Below are 10,040 nucleotides of genomic sequence, written 5' to 3'. Positions count from 1 at the left end.
AAATACTCACTGTGTGAACACATTCGCCTTTACGGACCGGCGTTGCCATTGAATACAGTTTCTTTAGCAGGGCTGAACTCTTGTTTCGATTCCTTTCGGTGATGTGGAGGACGCCGGCATGCACACAAGACGACCACATACGAGCACAATGGACGCCATTGAGTGGCCCCACCATGGGAATATGCAGTACAGTACACTCGTGTGGTTTGCATTGCTGTTTAGGTTGAATACACCGGATAGATACTGACTGGTGATGTTTAACAAAGCCACGACTACTGCCTTTGCCACTAAATCACTCACAATTCACAACTGTGATCTTGTGATGTGTAACTCCAATCAATCAATCAATCAATCAATCAATCAATCACGCATGCAAAAGCCACATAAAAAGTCAACAAGCAGCCTCTTAACACAAACTTGGAAGTGTTCGCCTAATCCCATCCAACGCCCCTACTTATTTTTTTTTTTTACTTATTGCTGAGCAGCTGTGATCCCATGATGCATTGCTGCTCCACTAGAGGGGCTAGCTCATGCAAACAGCCCAAAGTGGTGTGAGAAGGAGGAAAAGAAGACAAGGCGAGAGCCATGCGAAGGCGCCCTGACAGGAACAACGCAAAGAAGACAACACACATACTCAACACACACACACACACACACACACACACACACGCAGTGCGACTACCCCACTCGGTAGCGGCGCTGCTCGTTGGCGTGAAGCACCAAGCCAGCAAATATCATGTGGTCATTTGCTCGCTCCCTTCGAGTTCCGCAGCCTCGCCTTCTCCCACATAAACGCAGTCGCACAAAGCACAGCAAAAGAAGACACGAAGAGGATGCTAAAACAGGACCGTGGCGATGGCCGTGTGGGTGGTCGGGGCCTTAATGCGGGAGCGGCACCAAGATGTCGACATAGTTGATGGGGAAGAAGCCCGAGTGGCCGTGGATCATTCCCTCGTACCAGTTGTCATCGATCTGATTGGTCAGCGTGATGACATCGCCCTCCTTGAAGCCCAGCTCGCCCTCGTTCTCCGGCTCAAAGTCGTAAAGCGCCCGGCAGCACGGCTGGTCCAGTGGGGCTACGAAACACGCGCAACAAACATCAGAGTTCCACAAGCAGTTTTCAACACTTTAAACTTGCAAACTTATTAGACCAGATTGTATAAGCTATTTAAATGGACAACGAGTCAATGCAGCTCCTTAAAGTAGCAGCTGTTTGAAGGTTTACAATTACCCTATCATTTATGCCGATGTCCATTAGCCACTGAAAGGCGCTTTGCACGATGTTAGCATTAAGGTAGGAGACTTTTGTTCAGTCAAAATATGTGATAGCTAACTGTTTAGCAACCATGGTGACCCACCTATTTTGGTTGCTTGCTAAGTGGAACCTAGGTAACTGTAGGTACCAAAGTCGGTACATTGGTTTCTAAGTACAGTAGTTATTGTAAGTAAGTACCTACCTAGGTGCCAATTTATCTAGATACGTTGCGAGATTATAAGGTATGTAGGTAGGTACCAAGGTAGGAACTATGGCGACCCAACTACTATAGTTCCTAGGTTGGTTATTTCATTCCAAGGTATGTATCTAAGTCGGTAAATTGGTATCTGGATAGGTAGGCAGGTATATATTAATTTTTGTACCTGGTGATCTTCCGGGGGATTTAGCAGAGTGGAGGCCACCATTGTGGCTCTCACTGGGTGGGAGCAGCTCCAAAGTCATGCGCGGTTTCGGAACAAACTCCTTCCTGGGCTTACTGGAAACTTCCTTTATCCTGAAGGTTGGAGGCTTTCAGAAGAATAACGACGAAAGGTCGGAGGTCGTTGTTGCCTACCTGTCGTCCATCTTACTGGAGAGCTGCTGAAGGATCTGAGCGGTGCGACTGTGGTACTCCAACTGGGCCTGGACCAGCGCCGCCAACTGGCTCACCTGCTCAATCTGTAATGCAATTAGACTGAATCTCACTTCTCGCGGTTGATGTACAGTACTGGCCGCCCCTGGTCTAATTTCAAAGTCATCCACAGACGAGGTGGAGGTCTTACGTCGCTCTCCAGAAGGTTGAACATGCTCTGCTCTGCGATCTCCTTGCTCTCATCAAACTTCTCCAGAGCTTGTTTGATCTCGTCGTCTTGCACTTTTCCTTGACGCTTCTTCTTGTAGTCGAAGTCCAGACGGCGACCTTCCATCTTCTTCAGGTGATGCTGAGGAGGGGCAGTGAGAGGAATGATGCATGAGTGCGTATGTGTGTTGGTTGTGATCACCTTTGGCTACCTTGTACCGCTCACCTGGATCTCTTTCAAGTCTTTGTCGTGGAGGTTCTGCAGCGGATCGATGAAGTTCTGTTTCACCTCCATGTCCAGAGCATCTTTCACCTCGCCTAGCTCCTTCATGGCCTCACCCGCGTCAATGAGTGCCAGGCCTGGGTGGGGTCGGACCAGGGTGAGGTCAAGAAAGATGAAGGGGAGGAGGATGACGAGGACCAGGATGAAAAGCATAAAATGCGAACGATACGAAGAATGAGCGTGAGGATGTGTGTAAGGATTATGAGGACGGTCGTTGGTTGAGAAAGAGGAGATTCCTTACCAAAGCAGGATTCCTCCCCGAGTTCCCGTCCAAACTTCAACATGGCGTCTCCCAGAACAGACTCAGCCTGTGGGTATCCGGGTCCCTTTTCCTGGCCCCGGATTTTGGACATGGTATTGATCATGCTGAGCTTGGCTCTGGAAGCCGGGTTGGGCTGCAGGTACTCTGTGGTTTTAGTCATGATGTCCAAAACCGCTCGGCTGGTCACGTCCACTTTCTTGCAGGGACACACACACACACATCAGCACTAAAGATACTCGCGTCTTGTTGTCATCTTCATCACGTCAATGCATTTACCTTCTCCATTTCTTTAAAGTCATCGTCAAGCTTGGTTCCTTCGGCGCCGCCCACCTTCTCGCTGACTTTCTATGGAGAGCATGAAGAAGAAGAGTGTATGGACAGAGATTGCAAAGATGTACACGAAGAGAATGAAGAATAACACAACTGAGCTGCAGTGGGTCACATGACCAGGGGGTCAAATAAAACACACCTCTCCGACTCGAGGCCAAAAATAAAAAAAAGCGCATCAAGACACAAACATGCGGCGTGAGGATGCAGTTACCATGGAGATACAGCCCTTGGGCCCTCCTCATGTTACATAAGCATCTCCGGAAGTTATTCCATCTTGCCCTCCTCAGGCGAGGCCTCATAAGTATGTGTGTGTGTGTGTGTGTGTGTGTTTGTGTGTGCATGCGTTTGCTCTAGATGTGGCTCCACATCAGACAGGAAGTGGAAACACACGACTGCAGAGATCTTCTATGATGACAGATGAGCACCCCATCAATTTTAATTGCAAGTCAACACAAACCTCAACATGAACGCACACTAACGGCACGTGTGATTCCCTCAAGGTCCATCAATTATTGACCTGGCCAACCGCAGCGGATGTTGCATTCGGCTGCCCCTCACACGTGTGTGGTTGCCATGGTAACGCCAGGGGGGGGGGGGGGGGGGGGGATTATCCATGTTGGATTCAAGAGCCCGCCAAAACAAAAGGCTTTTCAGCTTGTTGTAAAATAAAGACTGCTGTGCCATTGTGAGGATGGTATCCATGGTGACCTGGCAACAAATTAATTTGGGAATAATATGGCATAAAAGATGAAGAGAAATACAGTGGTGCCTTGACTTACAAGTGACCCAATTTGTGAGTCGGACTCCAACTATATTTGTGAATCAAGGAAGGGATGGATAAACATAATAATGTATTGTACATGTGAGATTAAGGCATTATGTTTGTCGTCATATGGTCACCATTCTCGTGTACTACTGTAGCATTGGTGACTTTTGAGTTTGTCTGCCTTTTAACTGTGTTGCCAACTTTATTCATAGAGCACTTTAATTATCCTGATAATTTGAAGTAGGTGTGTTAGTGGAGGGAAACATTGAAAAAAAATGCAGGATAGGGGGCCCACGAGGACCGGAGTTGTTGACCCCTGAGCTAAAGCGCTCTATAGCGCTACTACACCTTGTGACATCACACGCAAGGCCACATTCTTTTAAAGCACAGGTGTCAAAGTCAAGGCCCGGGGGCTAGATCTGGCCCTCCACATCATTTTATGTGGCCCGCGAAAGCAAATCAAGCATGTCAACTTCCATGATGCTTCCTAAAGTCTGAACCAAAATTCCAAATTGTCATATCTAATCCATAACAACAATATTTGAACAAGCCATTATTTTTGACTTCTGATTTCAAAACAAGCTATCCATCAATTTGTTGTTCGCTGTGTATGTAAAATGTGGAGGTAGTTAAACATTTATATGGTTTTACAAAATTCATTGTCATAACGGCCCTCCGAGGGGAAACCGTAACAACAATGTGGCCCGCAACAAAAATAAGTTTGACACCCCTGCTTGAAAGACACATGCATCCAACACACATATTCTACACAGATGTAGTTATACTGTATCAAACGAGTCAAGGCAAAGGCCTGGCAGCTTTCCTTGCCCTTCTGCTCATGTTTTATTCAGTTAGGTGACTGAGGTGTCACGTTTCCCACGTCTGATGATGGCGGCGGCTACGCTGTGGCACCTCAGCTCTAACGTAAACCAAAACCCACACCCACACACCAACATACAGAGATTTGTCCCACTTTCTAAGCACCTCGGTGGGAATATCCACATTTACTGTTTGCGGCTGGGAAACGGGATTATGGGAGTGATGTGTTCAAAGGACACGCACACACACAAAACGTGGGCAGGGTCAAAGGTTCGATACGGACGTTTGGGGGTGCACATCTTACATTGGGATGGGGCTGGGAGTTGCACTGGGGGTGATGGAGGGGACGTGTAGGAAGGAAAGATGCTGTGATGGAGGATGCAGGGAATTCCCTGTTGTGTGCAGCAACTGCCAATCAGAGACGCCGTCTCAAAGGCCTCGCTCTTACGTAACTTTACATCCCACCATGCGCGTGCCAGTCACCCCGAAAACATGCTTCCACACACGCGAACACGCACAATTTCTTTTAAAATGATTAACTAACTGCAAGAGGGCCACAAGTGTGTAAGGAAATGGAGAGAAACATGGAAATTTGCTTGGAAGGCAACCCGGCGGGCGCGTCGTGTTTATGTCTGGATGTTGGCGAGGATGCTGGAGATGCGCGCGCACGACGCCGTACCTGCGTGGCTTTGTGGAACTGTTTCTTCAACCCCGCGACGGACATCTTCGTGGCTCCAAAATTGACTCGAATGCGAAGAAAAGACGTTGACGGACGAGACACTCGTCCACTTGGCGCCCACTCGTGATGAGGATTTCACGCAGCGAGGGAGCTGCCTTACGTTCGCTTTGCAGTCCACAGAAGAGACAAGAGAGGATGAGGAGGAGGTGGAGGAGGGTCCGTCAAAGATCGTCTATTACGATATGGTTTGCCGAAGTCGTGGATCCACGCCTCTTTTTGTGCTTCAATCGAGCTGTCATCTGCATAATATAAACGATCTCTGCAGCAACGCTTTTTGTTTTGGTCTTGTTTTTGTTTTTCTTTTGTTTGTTTTTTTTAACCCTCATGTTGTGTTCGTTTCGAGTTGAACAATTTTGTGTTCCAGGTCAAATATGCCCGTTCCGCTAAGGGTCACCTTAAAAACTGAATTCTTACATATTAACACCCCTTGTTGTGTTAGATATTTTAATTAATTGAATTTCTAACGAGTAACACCACTTTTGAACTTCTAGATGTTTTGATTGTCTCGTGCGCCTTGTTGAACTGAACTTATGTACTTGAAAGCAAGTTATAAAAAAGCAGCTTCTTATTGTATTATATATCGATTCATCCATCTATTTCCCTATCTGCTTTATCCTCACAAGGGTCGCGGGGGTTGCTGGAGCCTATCCTAGCCTTCTTTGGGCAGTAGACGGGGGACACCCTGAACTGGTTGCCAGCCAATCACAGGGCACACAGAGATGTACAACCATCTGCGCTCACACTCACACCTAGGGACAATATAGAGTGTTCAATCAGCCTGCCATGCATGTTTTTGGAATATGGGAGGAAACCGGAATACTCTGAAAAAAAACACGCACGAACGGGGAGAACATACAAGCTCCACAGAGGAAGGCCGGAGCCCAGACAAGAACTCACGACCTCTGTATTGTGAGAATGTACCAACCAGCCTGCTTATAAACCTTTTAAATTATTTATTTATTTATTTATTTAAACTCTGTAGGGAGGCAAACGACAGACAGACAGACAGAAAGGACGACAGAGATTCCAAACCCGAAGGTAGATGGCGCTAATACCTTTTACAATTGTAGTGTCGACGCCGAACGAGAAGAAGAAAAACCTTTGGCGCATGCGCAGCAGTCTAAGAAGCAGGCCATTTTCAAACAAAACCGCGGGCAACATTTTAGCAACTTGAGCATAAAGAAGAACACGGTGACCGTTTGTTAAAGCGTTAAAAAGGACAAAAAGCGACGAAAATCAAACTACACAATGACCAGCACACTGAAAGGAATTACGCTCAAAGGAAGTTCGGAGCTTGTGGCTGACTTCTTTTGTAAGTATTTATCCTAACTTTACCCGAAGTGCCACCATCAAAAATCGCGAACATAATTTGGCAAACATTCTCTTTGGACCAGAGTACTGTTGAGTACAATTGCAGTAACGGAAAAAGTACTCACACTCTGCACTTAACCCGTAAGAACCCAGATGTTAAAAAAAATCTGCTTCAGGTTTCAGCATGATTGGCACACAGGGACTTAACTTTAAAATGCTTTCTTCCTTTCAAGAACGGTTAGTTCCCAGTCCTTTTATGAATGAAATCCATTCAAAACTGTAAAAAAAAAAAAAAAAACCAAACAAACATATAATTCAAATTCATTCAAAACTGTAAAACAAAAAAACATCACTGTGACATATATCACACATTAGCCTTATTAGTCATGAAAAATGCTATGTGAGACGCCTGACTTAACTCAAAACATAATTAAAAGTGTCATGATAATGGTGGGGGCAAACAATAATTTGGTGATCCATGCTTTGTTTTTCGAGGTGCTGAAATTGTACCACAGTTGCATGCATGTATGCACAGCAGACGGCGATGAGTTTTATGCTGACATTTATTCCTCATTCCACAGGTTTTGGTATCAACAGCATCCTGTACCAGCGTGGCATCTATCCTCCGGAGCAATTCACCAGAGTCAGCCAGTATGACATGAGCCTTCAGGTCACCTCAGATCCTGAACTGAAGAACTATCTTGACAATGTGGTGACACAGCTCAAAGGTTAGTCAACAGAATGTGATGTTTGCTAGCTTGAATAGTTACATTATGCTGTGTTGCTGGCACTTATGCCATGCAACTTGAAGGTTTTCGCTTAAGTGTGCCTTGTGTAATTCATACCCTCCAAAAGTGCAATTATTTTTACACAATTTTGGGCTGCACAGGGAGTATGCGAACGCGCGTGTGTGTGTGTGGCAGGTTTCTGGGTGCTCACTGGCCTTAAAGTCATTCCAGTTCCTCCTTAGACCAAACTATTTACATACTCCATTAATGTATGGCAGCAAAGGCGGGGGCGCACTCAGGCTGACCTCTAAAGCGGCCCTCCCTCACGGAACGTGTGAAATAAAACTCTGGTCAAGTCAGACTTCAGACAAAAATCTAGGTTTGCATGTCAGAACATTTCTTTGCAATCCCCTTGTATCATTGTGCAGAGTGGCTCCTCAATTGCACGGTGCAGAAGCTGGTGTTGGTGATCACATGTCTGGAAACGGACGAGGTGTTGGAGCGCTGGCAGTTTGACATAGAGTGTGACAAGTCGGCCATGGAGTGCAGGTGGGTGCTGCCATTTTAATTTGAGCGTTGACCACTGGTTAGTTACCAGTCCTTTTATGAATAAAATCCATTCAAAACTGTAACAAAAAAACCCATATGATTCAAATCCATTCAGAACTGTAAAACAAACATCACTGCGACATCTATCACACATGAGCCTTATTAGTCAAGAAAAATGCAAACAAAGTACTGTACTACAAAGTCCAAAGCCGAAAAGGGAGAGTGTTTCTTCGAGGAGCGTGCATCTTGCCAATAGACAATTCAATAGAAATATCTCGAAAAACGGGGTGCAATTGGGATTGATTTTAAAGTGAACACCTCGATTCAGTATGATTCATTTGGTACGGCTCAGTTTGAGAGGGTATGATGCAATTGCTGTTGTCATTTTATATGTGTATCTTGATATATTTTGAAGTGTAAAAAATCGATCCACTTGCATCTTTTAAATCAGATTTTCATATTCAAATCTTTTTTTTTTGTTAAACCCCTCCTTTCTTCCTCTCATATGAATGCATGCAGTCGGCTTCAGGCCTCCACCAGACAGACAAAAGTCACTTCTTGTGTATTGTAATTACACTAATCGTTGAAATTTACAACTAAAGGTCCAAACTCTAAAGCCGGTTTTATATCAAATGTGCAATTTTCCATTACACCATAGGTGCCACAAGATGGCAGTATAGCATTTTGTGTCACAAACTTCAACAATAACATGCAAACTCCACACAGGAAGGCCGGAGCTGGGATCGAACCCACGACCTCAGCACTGTGAGGTCAATGCGCTAACCACTGGTCCACCCACATTTAGAAATGATGAAATACATTAACAGCATGTGTTTTGCACATTTTTGTCCATTTCTGAAATGGCATTTTTGCCATATGTCTGATTAGGAAATGCACGGTCCTATGTGCCCCCCCTCGCCCCCGAGTAGCACTGACTGAAAATGTGCCATTTAAGTTGCCCATCACTGGTTAAAATGAAGCTCTCTGTTCACTTCAACATAGTTTCTCAGAACTGAAATGGCACCACATACATTAATGCTTTAATTGCTTGCTTTTTATTTAGTGGAGGAGTGAATTTCCCCTATGGATGAAAAAGCATATTTATCTTTGGCCTGAGCATAAAAATTGTAAAAAGTTGAGCTGTTCAGCGACGGGTTACAAACAAACAAAAAATCCAGAACTTTGTATATGTTGTTCTCTGTAATGCATAAGTATTGATTGGGATTTGTTTGTTAGTGCCCCTCGAGAAAAATCCATTCAAACCATCCAGGGTGAGATCCGCTCGGTTCTCCGACAGATCACCGCCTCCGTGACCTTCCTGCCCTTGCTGGAAACGCCATGTAAGATCAGCCGTCCGCTCGCTTCCGGCAAGATTTTCCTCTAACGTTGTACACCCCTCCAAAGGTGGCTTCAACCTCCTGATCTACACTGACAAAGACCTCGCCATTCCTGACAAGTGGGAGGAGTCCGGCCCGCACCGCATCAGCCAACCGGAGGAGGTGCGCCTCCGCTCCTTCACCACGAGCATCCACAAGGTGTGCAGCATGGTCACTTACAAGAAGACGTGCTCACTTTAAAACACTTTTAAAGCGCGGGGTGGGCAACAGCAACCAAAACTCAAGAAAACCCCAAACATTTCACACACTCATACAATAATAACAATAAACTTTTTTTTTCATACATTTAGTATGGCTTTCATTAAATCACAACTTGCACACCCACCCCTGCTTTCACGCGCACATTTTGGACTTTATGAAGCATCCATGAAGCAACAATGAGAAGGTAAGCACAAGGCTAAGTTCAACATGTGTTTCTGGGTTCCTTTTTATTGGACTTCTGGAAAAAAGCAAATCTGATAGCAGATGTGGTATTAAAAAAACAAAACAAAATAAGAAAAAAAAATCAACATGTTTAACAGAATTTATTTCATGGGGCAACATTGTTGGTGAGCTCGGTCCAGATAATCATATTGTAACAGATTACAAAAACCAGGCCATCAATCCATGTCGAATTCAATCACTGTCTACATTTCCAAAAATGCATTTATAATCTTATAAGGCAGTGGAGAACCTTTTTTTTCCCTCTTTTTTTAAATTTGTATGAAAAATAATTTAAAAACTTCTTCTGAAAAAGTGCTTAAAAAAAGAAAATGTACATTAACCTAATAAATACATTTAACAAATAAATATGCATGGCGGA

General features: G+C 44.8%; 2 protein-coding genes across 2 annotated transcripts; one reads left to right on the top strand and one right to left on the bottom strand.

The window, feature by feature from the left end:
* sh3gl2b (SH3 domain containing GRB2 like 2b, endophilin A1) lies at positions 1-5,755 on the bottom strand. The gene is made up of 8 exons (XM_019877545.1): positions 5,194-5,755; positions 2,876-2,944; positions 2,579-2,795; positions 2,281-2,414; positions 2,038-2,196; positions 1,830-1,933; positions 1,639-1,769; positions 1-1,076 (listed from the first exon to the last, which is right to left on the bottom strand). Exons 1-8 carry the CDS (start codon positions 5,236-5,238, stop codon positions 880-882), a joined length of 1,056 nt encoding a protein of 351 aa, XP_019733104.1. The 5' UTR covers positions 5,239-5,755; the 3' UTR covers positions 1-879.
* A 605-nt stretch (positions 5,756-6,360) lies between these two features.
* On the top strand, positions 6,361-9,720 carry mad2l1 (MAD2 mitotic arrest deficient-like 1 (yeast)). Its single transcript, XM_019877483.1, has 5 exons — positions 6,361-6,565; positions 7,146-7,292; positions 7,721-7,841; positions 9,078-9,181; positions 9,246-9,720. Exons 1-5 carry the CDS (start codon positions 6,502-6,504, stop codon positions 9,416-9,418), a joined length of 609 nt encoding a protein of 202 aa, XP_019733042.1. The 5' UTR covers positions 6,361-6,501; the 3' UTR covers positions 9,419-9,720.
* The last annotated feature ends 320 nt before the right edge of the window (positions 9,721-10,040 follow it).

Source organism: Hippocampus comes, unplaced genomic scaffold, assembly GCF_001891065.2.
Source record: "Hippocampus comes isolate QL1 unplaced genomic scaffold, H_comes_QL1_v1.1 scaffold143, whole genome shotgun sequence".
Classification (NCBI taxonomy): domain Eukaryota; kingdom Metazoa; phylum Chordata; class Actinopteri; order Syngnathiformes; family Syngnathidae; genus Hippocampus; species Hippocampus comes.
Note: the sequence above shows the minus strand (reverse complement) of the source record. Positions and strands in the feature narration are given on the sequence as shown.

Coding starts and splice junctions, on each gene's coding strand:
- sh3gl2b (XM_019877545.1), bottom strand. CDS start 5,238: ATGTCCGTCGCGGGGTTGAAGAAACAGTTCCACAAAGCCACGCAG. Junction 2,796..2,875: donor ACTTTAAAGAAATGGAGAAG/GTAAATGCATTG, acceptor TGTCCCTGCAAG/AAAGTGGACGTGACCAGCCG. Junction 1,077..1,638: donor ATCCCCCGGAAGATCACCAG/GTACAAAAATTA, acceptor CGTGTTTCGTAG/CCCCACTGGACCAGCCGTGC.
- mad2l1 (XM_019877483.1), top strand. CDS start 6,502: ATGACCAGCACACTGAAAGGAATTACGCTCAAAGGAAGTTCGGAGCTT. Junction 6,566..7,145: donor GCTTGTGGCTGACTTCTTTT/GTAAGTATTTAT, acceptor CTCATTCCACAG/GTTTTGGTATCAACAGCATC. Junction 7,842..9,077: donor AAGTCGGCCATGGAGTGCAG/GTGGGTGCTGCC, acceptor TTTGTTTGTTAG/TGCCCCTCGAGAAAAATCCA.